We start from the raw sequence: 18843 nt of genomic DNA, 5'->3' as shown, positions 1-18843 counted from the left end.
TAATAGCAGTTACAAAAGAGACAGCTGCAGCTTTCTTGTGTTGGGGCATGCGCTGCTGGTGGAAAAAGTATATATAAATGCATACACATACACATGCATGGGGCAACATACTTGTGCACAACAGTAAAATGTGGAGTTGTATTTCTAGGGTGCTGTGGCTCACTCTATCGAATTATTTTCCCATAGGGTCTGCTGCAGACACTGTCTTACTGAACTGAAGCCTCTGGAAGAAACAGTCATTGGAAACAGAAAGAGCTTGAAGTATTTGTGCTGCTGCACGCAACCTGTAGAACTCAGCTCCCTGCTAGCTCACACAAAAACTGAAGAATTTTTTTTCACAGTGTGTATTGATGGCTGATAAATCAGCTTGTATGTGAAGCATTTTATGGCTATTGGGACAAAAGCCTATAATAATATTGCTTTAAAATCAGATTAGATAATCATTGTAACTTTGACTTACACTTAAAAAAATCTGGTATTGTATTCTAGCATAGAGTGCTTCCTTTTGTTTTACTGGAAAGACCCCCCTCTCAATAAATGTGTTCATGGTTGAGGCAAAGCAGGAATATAATTATCGAATGTGTAGATAAGGTTACTCTGCCAGGACCCAAAGACCGAGTTCCAGAGACACCAAGGCAGATGATGATGTAGGATGGAAGAGAGAAGAGCAACTTTCAAGAGAAGGAGCCTTGTATTCTTCCCTGCATCATGGCTGAGCCCTGTCACAGTATACTTATTAGGTTTAAATGTCAGGTTTTGTCTAGATCCTTTCTTGCATCTTATCTTCTTAATTTAAACTCAAGATGTGACTCCATCTGTTCATCTCAGCAGCCTCTACTACATCTCAGGGTGTGGTTCCATCATCAGCCTAATTCAAGCTGTGCTAAAATCTTCCATCTTCCATGTTGCTAGATGTGGAAGGTTCTTTTTCACTGGCTTCAGCAATTATGAAAACATGCAGTGGACTGGGTAATGCAAAACTAACCCTCTCTTCCCATCCCCAAAGTAACTTAGACTCAGAGCTAAATCACTGCGTATCTGCAAGATTGTGATGTGGAGAACAACAGAGTAAACGTGTAGGAACCACCCCTTCTTTCTAGGAATGTAACCATTAAATCACATTCCCTATCTCTTCTGACCTGGGAAATGCTAGCAGCTGAACGCCATGATAAACAGCTATATCACTGGGAAAGTTAGTCATGAAGAAGAGACAATCACAGTTATTCAATAAGAGATCACATTAGCAACACAGGGCGCTACACAAAATCTCAGGTTTTTATTTGGGCTCACCTTCCATCGAGGTCCAACTTTAATATGCATCATTGTCTTCTTATCCCACAGAATCGTAATGTCTTGTTCTGGAAAGTGTATCACAGTATAATATCCAGCCTTCCAAAGCTGATAGTTAGATTTGTTTTCCTTTCCCCTTAAGGTTTTCTGAAAAAAATGAATATTTATTAAGATCTAATAAAGTGATTCTAACAAGGTATGCAGCCTATCAATAACAAAGTGTATACTGAAGAACACTTCATTTTCAGCATATAGCTGGATCAATAATATTACTAGAAATGTTGCTTAATACTTTGATATTATGTCTGTTCAATCATTCAAGTTTGCTTTGATTTTTTACTTTGATTTCCCTTTCAAAACCAAGTGGGAAGGACTAAATAAGTGCCAATATGATTTGACTGCTTGAGGCTCTTGAGCAGTCTTCTTTGTAAGGACAAATAGAACTTGAAAAAAAACCCAATGAGAAAGGAGATTTTTTCCTGGGACCTGCTGTTTTATCCAGGCCAAGGCACTTGCACTATGTTAACACAGACTGAGAGACATTTTCCAAAAACATGCTCCTTCAGAGTTGTAACTTTATAATGCTTATCTTAAAGGGCAACCCGAAAAGAAAAGAAAATAACTAACCTGCTTCTCAGAAAGTTCACTAAAATAAATCTCGGTGTCTCCAACAGTGATGAAAACATTCTTTGAGCAAACAATGTCATTGTCAAAGCACTTTTTGTTCTGAGCAATTATAGATATATTTGAGTTATCTGTGCTCTGCAATATGAAGAAGAAATAATTTTACTTATAGATTCAGTTGCGTTTCACTCCTGCAGATTTATTCCAGGCTTACCATCACAAAAAGATGGATAACTTAGTATTTACACATCTATGAAATTAAATTCAAGATAGCTACCAAACCAGAAAATTCGAAGTTGAACCCACAAACACAACACAAAGAGCCATTATGTTCAGCTGTGAGTCCTCTTTTTGAGGACTTCATAAATTCAAAGGATCAGCCTACCCCTAAAATGAGAGTCTGGTTTAGGCTTTTAAAATGTGCTCATACATGGAATCCAATATTTACTGCACAGTGTGGTTGTCAAAATTGAGACATGCTATAAAAAGAGCTTTATTTTTAAACCAAGGTACATGAGATCAAGCTGTTTTCATATTTTTAAAGCAAGAAACCTACCATCTGTCAGTAGTAGATAGAACAATTTTTGTACCACCACCCATCAAAATTCACAAAACCATGAGTCATACTCAGTGTTACTGGAGGGGCAAAGCAGATATTTTTGTTTGTGGGGGTTTTTTAATATTTAGAAGATATGTCTACTCTGCTGGCGTTTGATTTGCTGGTGTTTTAGTAACCAAAATTCAAATGTGCTGCCTCCCCAATCCCATATCTTTTGGCTCTCCAGCCTGTAAATGAATTTTGCATTCTAGGTACATAAAATCACTTTTGCACTTGGCTTAACATTCCTGTTTATTCACCTACAGCTTCTGTGGTTCTTCTGTACCCTGAGGAAAACACGTACCTTGTAATTCCCTGTCTATCTTCCAGAACCATAACCAAAGGAGACCAGCTGTATTTTCAGTTGATAACACTACCGCAAACAAAAAGAGTTACTTTTAATATTTCTTGTTTTGACTTGCCTTTCAATTAATTTCTGACCAATCTTTGCCAGTCAACAAGAAGCCATAACTATAGAAATTACTTAAGAGGGTTAACTTCATAAAATTAATATAAGCCAATAAGAGTGCTTCTGAATCCAGTTTAATTTTTTATTAAATTCAGTCCTACAGTCATTACAAACCCGAAACAGTTATGAAATAAAAATCTCGGAGGTGGCAAGCTATGTATCTCACCTGCTGAGTCATCCAGTCTTATATGAGTACTTGGGTAGTGCTGGAAACAAAAAGATCCTTAAACTTCTGTTATTATTCCCACCCTCTTTTAAACACTCTCTGAGACTATGGCTAGCTGAAACTAATTGAAGGTGCTAACGGGCATGGTGGGTAAGATGGGAATGATGGTTTTCAGCAGTTCTCCAGTCCTAGGAACTGCTCATGGCTCCCAGCAATGCTCTTGGATAGCTCCACTTGGCCACAATGGGACGGATCCCTTGCCGAGGCTTTTGCCCACAGCATCTCTCCCCAGAGGTTTGCTCCCTCCTTTGGTCAATGTAGTCCTGAAAAGTGCTGGGTACATAGTCCTAACTACTCCTTGCCTGTCTCACATTTGTACCTTTATTTGTTCTGTGCTCATTAAAATTCAAGAATAAAAAACATATCGGCAATTTTTCCTCAACAGAGAGAACCATTGCATACAGGAAATTCAGGTACTACAAGAAGCAGCTTTTTCTTTTTTTTTCTACTTAATATAAGTCATAGTGACCAAACTGTTTAAAGAATACTTTCAATCTAAAAAGAAAAACCAACCCAACCCTAGGTGATGGGAAGTATAGAGGTATTTTTGTTGCCACGCCGAGGAGCTGCTACAGCTTTGCTGCCCACATGCCAGAGCATGCTGCTACTTGGCATAGAAAATACTCTACAGCATGCATTAAGAAATGCAATGAATATAAGATACAGAAACTGCAAGGTTTATGCTACCCTGATGCCAGGGCTTAAGAAACAGGTGGTATGTGTTAGCAATTTGCTTGGAAGACAACAGTTAAAGTGGATAAAGTTAACCACTAGCTGGTAGTGGTAAGGGGGTGTAGGAAATTTGTTCTTCATGATTCATCAGGGGAACTCAGTTTAAAAGTACTGAAAGCTTTGGGGTAAAGCAAAGTTCATCTGCTCCATTCTGTTGTGAAGTTGTTTTAGGTTGCACTTGGAAGAATATTGGTCACTACCTTTTTGGGAAATACTCTGTGTTTTAATTAAGCCAGGCTTGCTGCTGGCATCAGTCCAGTAATTATTCCTCTGCAAGTCAGATACCAGCCCAGACCATTTCTAGATTTATCGGAGGTGATGTGGTAAATTAAAAAGGAGACAAACTCATTAATTTGGTAGATCAGATGCAAGCTGATAGATTCTGTGCTGGCCGAATGAAAAGTGAGCAAGGAAGGGAGCTACCTCCCCACCATGAGTCTGTTCAGAAAAGGACTTTGCTTGCAGTTTCTGGGTCTATTTGGTGTCTAGCACACTGTGGACTGTTTTCATTGCAGAGTTCATTCCTCGTCAGCTTAGCCCCAGCAAAAGGGGACGCTCTGAGTTAACAGGGGAGCAATGTCTTCACTGTAAAAAAAGAGATTGAGGGCTTGATTTTAAATAAGGATAGTTAATTCAGGCTAATTATCTCACAGTAAAAATACACCTTTTTTGGCAGTGAAGGCAAGTTCTTGGAGCAGGAGCGGGTAGCTGTATTAGCTATGCTAGTTGAAGCTGCTGCCTGTGCCTTCTGACAGTCCAGGCAAATCGTTTCGGCTGAACAGCATCAGCATACTCAAGTTAGAAGTTTCTGTGTGTGGTTGGGATTTGAGCCAAGGGCAAAAGTTGAGTTATATTTTAAGTTAACTCTGCAGTAGCGAGAAGCCTGGAGACAGGGAGTGTTTTGCTGACCAAACCGAGAGCAGGGAGTCATGAAGACATGTGAAGTACTTCCTTACTTATAGGCCTGCATGTTGGCGTTAAAATACTAGAAGTGATGCAGGATGGAAATGCAGAAAGACAGTGGTGGTGGTGGTGGTGGTGGTTCACTAGAGCTATGATTAAACCAGACATTTAAGAAAACAGGCTTTGCATTAAATACTCAGCCTTCTGGGGTTTCTCCCTTTCTAATTAAATCTTAGACCTAAACCAAAATATAAAAACACCATTATGGATTACATATCTTTTGTGGCTCAAAGCTTTCATGATCAAACTTGCTTTACATACATTCTCTCCTTGCCATTCTCTCCATATACCTCAATAAAAATTGAGTCCTTTCCCAGCCATACAGTCCCAGCCAAATTCAACATTGAATGACAATTTCTATCATGGTCTTCAAATTACTCTGTAACTGCTACATGTGTAGCCTCTTCTTTCAGCAGGAAAGAAATAAAGTGCAACTGAAACTTAGCACTTAACTGTTGCCAACGTGAAAGAAAGAACAGGGGCTATTCAGGTAAAGTGAGGATTGTCTTTTAATGTTTGTATAAGACAGTGACATCTTGGGCAAATCTTGACAGCTCTTGCAGACTGTGGTAGTATAAATGATAATGCTTGAGTTCCATCTCTCTATTCTGCAGTGGATTCTCACAGGTATGAAAACAAGCTTTTGCCACTACTACTGGAGGAAATGTCCAAGTAGACACTAGGAGCAGGTCTAATGAATAAGAAGGTGGGGGGGGGGGGGGAGGGTGTGTTGATTTTCTATTTTTTTCTGCACAGTCATTTTCCAAGGCAGAGTCGCTCTTTACCTTTTTAGGTAAAATGCACCCACCAGGGGATGTACTACAGTTCATCATGTGAAACCTACTTATGCTGACAGAAACTAGAAATAAAATGGTTTTCCCACTGCAAGAGTATCTTCCCACGTAAATTACCATATCCAGCCTGTTCCAACTTAATATCAGTTTCTTTGTGATAACATGGAGTTGCCAAGCAACAGGGAAGACAGAGTCACAGCTCTGGGCAGTCAGTCAAAAGCTCATTGTCAATCCTGCTTCTCAGGACATTCTTTTTCTAGACTTCACTGCTCTTTTTTTCCATATTTCTTCTTAGCCGAAAGAGCAAAGCACTGCTTTCTTTTTTTTTAGTACTTGGGAATGCTAGAGTTTATTTTTGTTAGAAACTTTCTATTTCAATATCCCATTAGAAATTTTCTATTGCTATCCACCAGTAACAACACTGTGCAATGTGCTTACACATTGAAAATGCAGCTTGGGAGAAGACAATTTAAAAGTGGCAGCATTTATCTTCCTTGAAAGTTTCATTAAAATCTCTCTAACTGTTCAGTGTAAAGACTCATTCTTTTCCGTTCTTAATATCCTCATTTCCCCATTTTTGTTTGTTTTGTTTTGTTCCCTACAATACGCTCACTTGCAAACTAGGATGGCCATAAAAGCATCAAGAGACATACCAGGAACTGGATAGAGATAGATTAGTCCTATTTTCCTTTTGTTTTAATGACTCTTTAGAGGTTTACATATATGGCCACATGCACAAACAAATGCAAGAAGCTGTAAAAATACTGAAACAGATATACAGTAGTTTAGAAAGTAGAATTTGCTTTCTCTTTCCTACAGAATTTTAGGAGAGATACCATTAGCTCTGTTCATTCTTAAAATTTCAGGAAATTTTATGGCAGCTGAGAATTAGTTTAGTCTTTGTTTATTGGGCTCTGAGATTCCTCTGAAGGAACTTAATATTTGAAACTATTACTTCTAGTGAGTTTGATCCCAGGAGAAGTAAAGTATCTTAGCCCTGATTATGACCAGTTAGGCATAAATTTTTAAGTGGTTTTGGAGAGCAGACAAATGCCTTGACACCTGACATGATCTTGCTCTGTTAGTTCCTTGTGTCATTTTACAGGGGGGGGTTGATCTCCAGCTAGTCAGTAAAAATACATTAATTATTCAAAATTCATTCACACTTTACACCAAGAAGCATATCCTGTTGGAAGGCTTCTTTAATTTTTCTGGGTGGTAATTTCTTCTGTACATTTCAAATTTATATGTATACATTCCGTATAATTTCTTTATTTAATCCCTGCTCTTGCATCTTGTACAAATTTGTACCGTCAAATGATTTCTCCCCTAACTATTCAAACGTTGGAGCAATATTGGTCAGAGTCAGCAGATGGCACTGATACACGTTGTCTCAGTTTGGGAAGAAATCCACGTGAAATTTGGGAAACGATAATATAGGAAATATAGCAGGTGATCCTCTTACAGGAGAGAGATAAGGAACAGTAACAGTACTTTTTTTCCACTGACGTTATGTATTTCTATACAAGTATTAAACAAACAAACAAACAAAAACACATTTAGGAGCTAAGAACCTAAGAGCTAAATTGCTCATGCACACACGCATGCACATAAACTCTCTTTTCCTAAGCGTCTTCTATAGAGCTGCAGATTATGTGATTATTTTCACTTAAAATTTGGCAAAGAAACTTGCAATACACCTGTAAGATATGACATGTACAACTGAATTGTAGCACAGTCGAGTAGAAATGGAGAACAACATGACTAAGTAGATTCACTGATGCAAATTTAAAGGGACTGAGATTATTCCAGCTACTGACTCACCCTCAACAACTTGCAGATGTCTGCTAATGCATCCATGATAACTCCTCGCTATTTCTTTAAAAGTGACTTCCCAAAAGGATTCACCACAGGCAGAATAAGGAATAAAGGATAAAGAATAAAGAATAAAGTTGAGTAATCAGATACAGATCACTGGAAAGACTTTGGTTTTCTTTTTTATATTTTAAGAGAACTATGTTAAAAGGTTTGAGAAAAGATCATTTTAAGCAGATTTTCTTTTCTTTCATTTACTTAGCTTTGCCTGGTTGTGTATCAGATTTGGCTTTTGCACAGGTCACATTACTGCAATTCCTTTCTAATTAAAAATTAGATATTCTGGAGATTAGGGATTTGGGAACATTCAAATATCTGTTTCCAAGTGACACATTCTGCAATGCAAGCTATTCTGAATCACAAATCAGCAGCACAGTTGGTGGCGTTAGTTTTAAATATCTAAACAGGTTCTTATATGAGACCTATTACTATTATTTTATTAAGTGCATGATAAATGTCAATATTTTATCACTGTTAGTTGTAATGATAAAGCACAACATAACAGGAGAAAAAAAGGATAGTGGTAATAAATTTGCCTTTTCTGAGCTCCAGCAAATGATGGCAGGAGTGAGAAAGCTGGAACTTCCACAAAGCTTTTATTTTTTTAAGTATAATGAATGTTAAATGTGTACATTTACACTGCTAAAGTTTAGTTTCTATGCATTCAAAACCAAAAATACTCATATCCTGACCTAAAACTGAGTAAATTTAATTCACAGTTCTCATAGCTAACCCTCAACACCCAGGGTCCAAGGCCATAAACTCCTAACCAGCATCTACAGATGATTAGCCTGCATATCCTCCCACTTCAAACACAGCAAAAGGCTTTCATTTGACTGCTGTCAACACACCGTACAGCTTCCTGAAACAGCAGCACATGATGCTGGGTTTTGCTCATCTTTTACTGCTGTACCAGTAGAAGATAGGCATCAAGAGTTCACAAAGCTATACCTGCCAGAGATGATCCAACCCAGGCAGTCGTTCTTACAGTGAGCTGCCTTTTCAGGCAGCCATCAGATTATATCATTTTAGAGTCAGTCTAGCCGAAGGGCTGTTGGATGCTGAACATTAACCCAAAAGCAGAAATTCAAGGTAAAAAGGTCACTTTCTTCAAGCTGTGTGATCACTAAATGGCAACATCCTCAGAAAGAGGATCCAACTTCTGAGTCACGCCATGCACACTCTGCCTCCAAATTGCCATTCTCATGGCAAGAAACTTTTCCTCAAGCCTTTCCTGGAAGCCCTCCATGCTAATCTGCACAAATTGAAAGAAATCTTTCCTTTGTTGGAGAATAAAAGTGATTCATTCGCTGCATAATTTAATGGCCTGGAGAATCAGGTGGTGGAGACAGGAAGGCATGTAGAGGTAATTGAGTCTGCAATCATTGATCTGGAGAAAATGGAATCAGGGCATAAATCCATTGCCAACTAAATCTGATGACACATAATCCTGTGCCATCTTTTGCTCACAGAAGGAGTAGAACAAATGGAAAAACAGGTACAAGCTAATGTTATCTGAACACTGTGCTTTCCAGGTGAAGACAAGGATGGAAAGGGATGTCTCCAACAGGGAGCTCACTACTGACCCTTACAGGACTTCCAAAGCCCCAGAAAAAAGAGTGCATCCAGAAAGGTTTCCTCTAAAATCATGGGACAGATGAAAAGTAAATTGTTGGTGTTCTTTGCAACTAGAGCAGGGCAAACTACTCACAGTAAATAATAGTTTTCGTTGAATTGTAGTCTCTTTTTTGGATACAAATTTGCATGCAAACTGTCAAGAAACATCATTATTTCTACACAATTGCTGATGCCATAAATTATTTGACAAGTGGTTTAGGTGGACATATTTTGGCACATCAGTTACTCATGAAACTATTTGCTGGAATGTGGCTTTGAGGATTAGATATGTTAATTAAAAAATTAAAGGCACTCTGATTGGAACCCCATGTTACATTTTCATTCCGTGTATAGATGAAAATTACTTTTAGAGTCAGGTTTCCAATTTAAAATATTTGTAATTTCAAGTACAACATTATTTACTTTCCCATTAAAATCTTCAGAGTCTATTAAAAGAAAATATTAGTCTCAACTATGAACAGTCAGACTGACAATGTTCAACAAGCAGCTTTAGTCCTCCATAGGGTGACAGCGTGCAGAATGTATTCATTTTACAAATAGGCTACAAGAGAGACCCTGCAAAATACTATTTCATTCTATAGGTTTGCCAACTTCATGGATCTACAGACTGGCTACCTGGCACAAAGGGTGTTGAAAAAAGATGCTCAAAAAGTCACAGATATTCAATAAGGGGAAATGGGATAAAGGCTACTTCTGTCCCCTTGAATGTGACAAATGAGTAATTGAAGTTTTGTTGCTTTGTGTGTGATTGCTCCAGCTTTTGCCCAGTCATCATTTAACGAATTTACCACAGAAGATAAATATATCAGCAAATAAGGGTAAAAGATTATCAGTGCATGAACTAACTTCTGTATTAAGCACTCTGCTAAAAGCATCCTAAACTAAGGGCTTTGAACTTGCCTCAAGTTACAAAAGAAGGGCTTTGCAAGAAAAGAGCTCCCTTCCTGTATTCCCCAGGGCAGACCAGGTATCTAACACTAGGGGCTGCTCATCAATAGGGTAATCATTCAGGAAACTGTAATACTGGTTCACTAGATCATGCACGTTCTGTTAAATGAACCTCTGCCTTAACAAATGGGCTCTCATGTGGTGTCTCCTGACCCGGAAGAGTTACATCCACACTTCTAATTGACATAACAGTTCAATTATTTGATCAAATGTCTGGTTGTTGCTTTAATGATCCTCCAACACACTAAATCTGGTGATAAACTTGGTTTTAAAACAGCCTTCATGGTTGCATCAAAAAGATTGAAAAGGTGACTTTAAAATGGCCAAACCCCCAATGTCAGATGAAAAGAAGTGAAAATATTTTTATCATATACTTTAAAGTATTACTTTAGAGTAATCCATAAAATGTGAATACTTGCGGATGAGGACTTAGTTCTGCTGACCTCCATCTTTCAGGATACAGGAATAAAAAAATCCTGCCTTTTTTTTGGCTTTAAACCTTATTGAAAACCTACTAAAGTTAATGGAAAGACTTCAGTGGGTTGTTTGGTTAGTTTGATGGGGTATTTTTAAAGGCAGATAAACATTACAACAGAGCTTCCTGACATGTAAGTATATTCTAATGGGTAGATTACCCCTCCAAATTTCTGCTTGGAGACTCCCTCAAGTCAGAGAAAATATAGTTCTGCTTCTCAGAAGAGAACAAGTCTGAGGGGTTCCAAGGACACTGACTCAACAAGCCTTAATAACTGGATTGAACTGCAGGATGTAGAACCACCGCAAAGCTAGGCAAAGGCCAAGACATGTGACAGAAGGAGCAAGTTTACCATGAAGGCAGAAATTTATGAAACAGGCAAGTGGAAGAAATAGACCACAAGTACAAATAACACACAGTAGAAGTTTCCTAGAAAAGTAACAACACTTTGTTAGGGGAAGTATGTAGCCTCATCAAAGACAGAAGAAAATAGAAGCAAGCAAGCTATTTAAATCTTTTTAATTAAGAAATTGGTTGGCTTAAATTCATCAATATTCAGATTAGCTAAAACAATCTGTTTACATGATCTACACTGATAAAATTCAAATGAATTTGCTAAGATTTTTCTGGTTTTTCTCTGAAATTACTGAAGTTTTAAAATGTTAGAAGCAAATGTTTATGTCTTCTCTGTGAATGTCATTTATCCATACAGAGACTTCACTTTTCAGTGTGTAATGTAACTCTTAATTCCCTGAAAGAGATGAAGTTATCACTTCATGAAACATTACTGCCTTAATTTCTTAATTGCTGCATTAAATCTGTTTGTTCATTTTATGACCGAGATGTATCTGTTGAACTAGTTATAAAGGGCTTATTCATACGCCTACTGTCACCTTAAACAAAAAGGCCTGACAGATGATACTGATGTTGAAAACAAAGTTTGAAGATTCATAATTAGCTGAAAGTTGATACTTGATTTTTCTCCCATAAGAGCACAAGAACTTATTAAAAACATAGTAAAAGGTAAGGATGACTTCTTTGTTTGGTATAGTGCCATACAGTGACAAATTAAAGAGCTGTTCAAACAGATCACATTTAGGGAGGCTAACAGCCAAATTAAACAATGGGAGCTGGTAACATTGATGGGAACAGTGCGTTATCATACCACTGGGGACATGGGATTCAGATTATAATTCTTGGACTCAGTTCTACGTCTGGGAAGAACTAGTATGCTGACAAATTTATAGTAGATATTATTTCCCCTATTGCACTGCTACAACACCTTTGTTTAGAGTGTATAAGATAGATAGCAATGACAAAGCAGTCTGCTTCTCACAGGAAAAAGATTAGAAAACAGGAAAGGACAAAATTATTACAGTGTTTGATATACAATATAACAACCAGTTCAGATGTTTCAATTTCAGGTGTTTGGTGAGTCTTTTAGATGTTATCCGTAAAAATCAGTTCGTCACAGCCCTGCAAAATACCAGTACATCAATGGACTGTGTACTAGCAACAATCAAACCTATTATGTTCTGTAATACTTTACAGATGGGGAACATGAAGCTCACAACACATATCTCCCATGGTGGTGGGGGGTTGAACTAGGTGATCTTTAAAGGTTCCTTCCAACTCAAACCATTCTATGATTCTGTGATTTCAGTTAAATATACATGTATATATATATGCTGGTTTGTAGAACAGGTAGCATAGTTTCAGTGTCAAGACTGCCCTGGACAGATGTGGCTGCCAAGGTGTTAGGCAAGGCATTTAAACTTTTGCAACTACATATACTTTCCCACCTTTCATCTGGCTTGTTTATTTGGATAATGGGCCGTAAGAAACAGGGCTCTGATACTACTATTAAAAAATGTCACTGCACATGGCCACAGTGTAGGTATGGTTATGAAGAGACAGCCGTGGAAACCTCTGCTCTAGGAACCACGAAGCATATTTCAAAAGAGAGCAGCCTCAACATGTTACCATGTCTACACATATAATGTAGTTTAGCCACATCAGTATGCGGTGCAACTGCACACATGTATCTGGTACAACTGTGGTGTAACTGTGTACATGCAAATAAAAGCATATGTGAAACTGGAGAACGTATGACACTTTGGATTATAACTCAGGCTGCCACTAGGCAGATGTCAATTTTCATTTATTTTTCTCACATGAAATTTCATTCCTTCATAGTTGTAGCTAATTTAGTACCTACCTTCATGGCAGCATAGTTACAGTTATTTTTTCTGTTCACTGATTGGCATATTTCATTGTTGAATTTCATCCTCCATTTTATCATGCAGTGTTTTCTGCCATAATATCTTCTGCACATTTTGGTGGTCTGTCTTTGATCCAGTTGTTCAGACTGATTCTTTATGATCAGCATACTCCACCTCAATCCTCAGACCGCCTTTTCAAAATTGTTTGTGAAGATGCTGAACACAGGTCTCAGCGTGGATCCCTGTGGGATGTCACTGGGGTTTCTCCATTCTATAAAAAGGCTATTTATTCCTATCTATCTTTTAACTTCTAACTCTTAATTTGAGTATCAAACAACCTGCAATCTCATCTGTGAGAAACTATCCTCTAAAAAATATTTGTTGAAATTTGTTTCCACAAAGTCTTTAAGCTAAAATACGCTTATTGACCTGATTATCCTTATCCATGTGTTTATTGTCTTTCTGGAGTAACTCAGATTTATCATGCATTAATTTCTTTTTTTTTTAAAAAGAGTTTAACTCTTCCCAATTGTCATTTCTCCTTACTATAATTTCTGTTAATTTCCTTCACATGTAAATCAGACATATTGGTCTGTTCCTGCCAAATTCAGCCAGAGTCCTTTTAAAATACTTGGTTATACTGCCATCTTCCATATCTCTGATTCCAGGATTGCACAGCAGATAGTTCATCAGTTCTGTATTTTAGTTCCCTCAAAGCTCGCATCTGCCATATGATCCCATCCTTTGTTTCAGGTTTTTTTTGCCCCACCCTAAAATTTCTCCAAACATTTCACAATCAAAAATGAGCCTAGAGATATATTATCCACTCCAGACATAATTATGCAGTGCCTGATTTGTGATAAGCAGTTTTTCAATATAGATCAGGAAAGTTCTCTATATGCTGAAGAGGAAAGAAAAATGATGAACAAACTAGGCCACACTTCCTCACATTAGCTCATTTGGGGGAAAAAAAAGTTTGAAAAGCTGAAAAAAGTCTGAAAAGTCTGAAAAGCAGATCTACGTAGGCAGATCTTCGTCATTTGTGTCATCGTGTTCACCTGAAGAAAGGCCTGTTGGCAGTGTGCCGTATGCCTTAATTATGTGGCTGCCAACTTTATTCTTGGACTCCAAATACTCCCCATGGTTTGTTTCCAGATAGGTACTTTCTTACGTGATAGATTGGCAGGTGACATTTGATTGTAAAAGCAAAACATTCCAGTATCATACTAATGCTTGAAAAAGCAGCATAGATTTGTCTTACCCACTTCTCTAGCTGAATGGCATAAGAATTAAGAAATGACAGCCCACCTTTCCACCCCATCATACAGGCAAGATTATTTTACAGATAAAGTAACCCCTATTTTTTGCATCTTGAAGGAGGAAGGCTTATGCAAAGGTTCATATACCTCTAAGAGTACGAGCTCTTCTATGAGAAAATACGATACACGCCAAGAGTTTGCTATGAGGTAAATCTTATTATCTTTACAGACCTCTCTCATTTTTGTTTATTTTTTTTTTTTCCTAACAAATTAAAAAATCTAGACCCAATCTGTTTTAGTCCACAGCTATGAATACTCTACTGGAGCATACATGAGATAAAATATTTGCGGTAGTCCTTGTTAAGAAACTATGTTTTTCCTTAAGGTTAGACAGTCAGGGCTGACTGAAAATGAATATTCTTCTAAACACATTACTGTAACTCAGAAGACAGACTCTTAGCCTTAATAACAGCAACAATGATAATAAACAATAATGTTGTTAGTAATAGAATGTATTTCTAAATGTCAGTAATGGTATTTTTAAACAAAAAAGGCTAGCAATGTATTGTAAATGTGTGCTATGAGGAACATTAGCATGTAGCTGCCAGACAATTTCAATGAAGGATTTCATTGTTGAATTATGAAATCATTGTGTTTGATATTATTATACACGTACACTCCAGATCTGATGCAGATTGCATTCAAGAAGGATTCCAAGCAGCCTCAGAGGTCATCATTAACCTTCTGCCAAGCAGAGTTTATAGATAAGTATTAAATAAATCTATAGATTTTACCTAGTTCTAGAACAGTTTGTACAGTGTTATTTTTCACTCATTGTGGTAAAAGCATGGTCAAGATAGATAGAAACGAAAACATTGTTTTCTATTTTTCTCTAGACCACAAAGATACATAAGGGCACACCCATGTGCCATTTTCAAATGGCTGAATACGAAATGTCATTTACAGATTCCTCCTTTCACAGACATCTGTTCTGCACCTGTTTTCTTAATGTCTGTTTCTATAGATCACCTCCTGATGTTCAAAATACTTGCCCTTTCACAGGAACTTTCACTTGGAGACATGAAAATGTATGAACAATCCTCCTACCTTTAGCAGGTAAGCTTGGCAGTCACTGATATAATCGTATTCCAGTCCATCAAAGGTATGATAATGTCGATCTCCGTAAAGAGTGCATACAGCAGGACAAGGGTAACTGGTGCAATTGAATATCCCTCTCCGACAAACACTGCAAGGAAAATTAATAATCACTATTTTCTCATAGCAGGGTCATTTTCTTTTTTTTTTTTTTTTTCATCCAGAAGAAGCTTTCTTGGGTTCTTTATTTCAAGCCATACAGAAATTCATAAAAGGAAGAAAATTCCCAGACCTTGAAACACAGAGCTATCCTGTGGATTGCATCTGAAGTTATTGGTGATGCCACAGCAGAAAAGTGTTGAGTGTTCTGCTGTCAGCACATAGGTATGATAAAAATTCATAAGAAATGAAGGCAAAACCTTAACATTTTTACAGCTTATGCGAATATTTCCATCACAGCCTCCAGTATAGATAAGATACCATGCCACAACATACTTTTTCATAAAACATCAAGTTATTTTTTTTTCTAAAGAAATTTCAATAAAAATCTGCACATATTTAATGCAAAAGACCTCCAGTTACTACCTGTAAGTATTCAGGGTATCAGACAAGTATGGAATGAGATTAAGAAATAAATGTTGATATTTTGCAGGGTTACTTTTCCTGTCAGCTACATTCAGTGACTTTCATGAATTTGCATGAAGGTAGTACTGACAGCTTCTAGTTTTGCTTGTGTAAGTGCATAAGCTCAACTAACTTGCCAATGAAGTTTTTGACTGATTAAAAGCTGCCATGCCAAACTTAAATGTAGATAGATATTTTGGCTTGCAAATTATAATGGATGAAAAACTGTTTTGCGTCAATGTGAGTCAGATAAGGGTCCTTAATAAAGATGCTGGGTACTGGCACATTTTCCAGTTCTAATGCTTTTTTTATTTCCCCATCTTCATATATAGTCGCTCATACTGACTGGTAAGTTGCACTGCAAATAGTCCAGTTCCCAAAGGACTAGACTGTTAACCACTGTCACACATTTGAGTTCTCCTTTTTCTCCATGATTGTCTTTTATGACATTCTATTCTCCAAAATGCCAAATGTCTTTTTTTTTTCAGAGATTAACTGATATGTGTGGAATTAAGCACTTGTTCTTGACTGCTTTTTAACTTGGATATTTTTTGCATCATTTTCAGACCTGAAGAAACACTCACCCAAAAATCTGCCTGCTCTTCCAAGTCTATTAGTGAGCCTAATAAAAGATATATCCTGCAACTGTCTATAAATCAGCATATACTTTTTTGACTTTTCAATGTACTCAGCACATTTGCTGTATCAGATTCACTTTGTGACTAGGCCAAGATGATTTGGAAGTATGCAAAATGCATGTCACTCACCAGGTGTAACATGGTGTAGCTATCACTTCTCCTGACAGAAATTCCCTGTCTTTCCAGGTGCATGGACAACTGTCAGGAATATAACATTTCCCTCTATGCTCAGCCATCCTTCAAAATAAAAGAATTATTGAGATGAAAGCATAAATTCACAGGAAGATCGGCATGTCTGAATGTGTTTGTCTAAACCCCACCAAAAGCAACCAGCTTTGGCTAAAGCTTTCTGAATCAAATGACCTCCACTGTGCACAGGTGGAGACCTCACAAAGCTCACAGCTGCGGCTCTCCTACTCCAAAATGGGTATGTTGGAGTGGGGCAGCAGCTCCTATGTAAGCATGCAAGTAATGTAGTTATTCCTCTCTGCAAACCGCCAAGCATCTGTGTGTTATGCGCACTGCTGAGGCTGCAGCCAAGCTGTCCTTCCCTCTCTGCTGCTCCCTTGTCCCCCTATCCCAGGGAAGCAGCTGGACTGATGTGCCTGACTATGGCAGTTCTTGCAGATTTAGCAGGACAAAAGAAACACAGTTTACACAGTGCAGTGGACCTGCCTACCAAAGGGAAGTGGAAACAATGATCAAGGTTGAGACAAAACAGTATCATTAAATGCAAAAACCAGGAAATCTTATTAGATCATGTGTAAGTAACCCAGAGATGTGGTTAACCACTTTTTGTTATCCCCTCATTTCCATCTGATTAGCAACATTAACTTTAAATAACAAATGTTACTGACACTCCCAATGCTGCTCTTTACAGGAGCAATTCCTGCAGTTGTCATTGCTACACACGGTTGAGTACAAAGGTAGATGTGTTTTCAAAGAATGATCTTGAGATTGCTTCACTTGAAGTTAAAAGGAATACACAGATTACAGTTTTCTCCTCCCCATAATTACTGGTTCATTAAAGATACACTGGTTTTAAGAAAAAGAGTCAAGTGGTCAGAAAAACTATTAGACATAGGAAAGCACTAGAATGTATGGCTTGGAGAGATCATTTAGAGTCTCTTTCAATAGAAGTTAAATATCTGCCAAGAACAACGTAGGTATTGCTGATGCCACCTATGGGCAGGAGAATAGTTTAGCCCCATGAGGTCCCTTTCCATACTACTCTTCTGTATTTCTGTAATTCAGCTTATCCTCTTACATCTCCAGCCCAGTGTTAGGGTAACTTTCAGTGTATCTTTGCGTGATGAATTTACTGTCATTCTCAGCTCATTTCCTCATGAAATTTTGAGCTATTCTATTCAATTTTTATAGCATACCAGAGACTTTCTTATCCTTTGTCACCTCTTTAACTACTGAGTAAAAATCTGCAAGCTGTTGTGCAAGAATTTTAACAATAGAGTATGTAAAACATTTTTACTTCAAGAAGACCATTTTGTGTATACTGGAGTCCATCCAGACATGGGTTTCCGAAGGAAAGGGTTTCAATACCACCCACAATCTGCTTTACTTTGTGAGCACCATAAGTACCCGGGATGCTAGAATAAGGTGTCAGTCTCCAGCGGAATTCAAGATTCCACCCCAAAATGTTAGGTGATTGGCTCAAACAATGGGTGCTGGTAGAAATCAGGTAGGAAAGGAGAAACAAAGAACAGCATCTTAAGAGAATAAAGAAATGACATAACAGTAAAACTTCTCATAACAAGGCTTTCATGAGTTGTCAATATAGATTTAATATCGTAAGGTATATGCTTAACATTTTCTTGTATAAAAAAGAGAACTTGTGAACCCAATTTTTAAGATAACTCTTATGGCCCCTTCCTAGCTAAAAACTATGCTCACTTCTTGGACCCATGAGCCTGAAAGGCATAATGGCCTCAGAAATACAATTTAACAGCAATGATGGTACTAACTGCACCAAATGTTGCACATTTACTTTTCTATCTAATAGTGAATTAAGTGTTTATTCTCTTACTTAAAATATAATTCATGTGTTCGACTCCATTATTTGGCAGAAACATGGGATTTGGCTTGTTTGTATCCCTTTTATAGTTTATCATTAGGAAAATATTCAAGTAACATCCAATTTGAAATGGTGTAATACTACTTGACTGTGAAAGCAGGGCTTTAGCTGTGGTTTCTAACATATTTTTTAATTATTTCAAATTTTCAAACAAACTTTCATGGCAATCTTGCTAGTTTAAGTTCATGCAAATATCATGATGATGTTTCAGTAAAAATTTACTAGTTTTTATATGATGCCTAGAACAGATTCATGCATATTTGTGTTAAAAATAATTGTTTCTT

The 18843-nt window shown here is 37.5% G+C and overlaps 1 protein-coding gene across 1 annotated transcript in view; it reads right to left on the bottom strand.

The window, feature by feature from the left end:
• OTOGL (otogelin like) overlaps positions 1-18843 on the bottom strand; it is a 94639-nt gene that overhangs the window by 42070 nt on the left and 33726 nt on the right. Inside the window, exons 24-27 of the mRNA XM_030479564.1 lie at positions 16600-16707; positions 15221-15359; positions 1918-2052; positions 1291-1419 (exon numbers count right to left, since the gene is read on the bottom strand). Coding sequence (XP_030335424.1) covers positions 1291-1419; positions 1918-2052; positions 15221-15359; positions 16600-16707 — 511 coding nt within the window. The remainder of the gene's footprint in view (positions 1-1290; positions 1420-1917; positions 2053-15220; positions 15360-16599; positions 16708-18843) is intronic.

The sequence above is a fragment of the Strigops habroptila genome, chromosome 3, assembly GCF_004027225.2.
Source record: "Strigops habroptila isolate Jane chromosome 3, bStrHab1.2.pri, whole genome shotgun sequence".
Classification (NCBI taxonomy): Eukaryota; Metazoa; Chordata; class Aves; order Psittaciformes; family Psittacidae; genus Strigops; species Strigops habroptila.
This window is presented reverse-complemented; position numbering and strand designations above follow the sequence as displayed.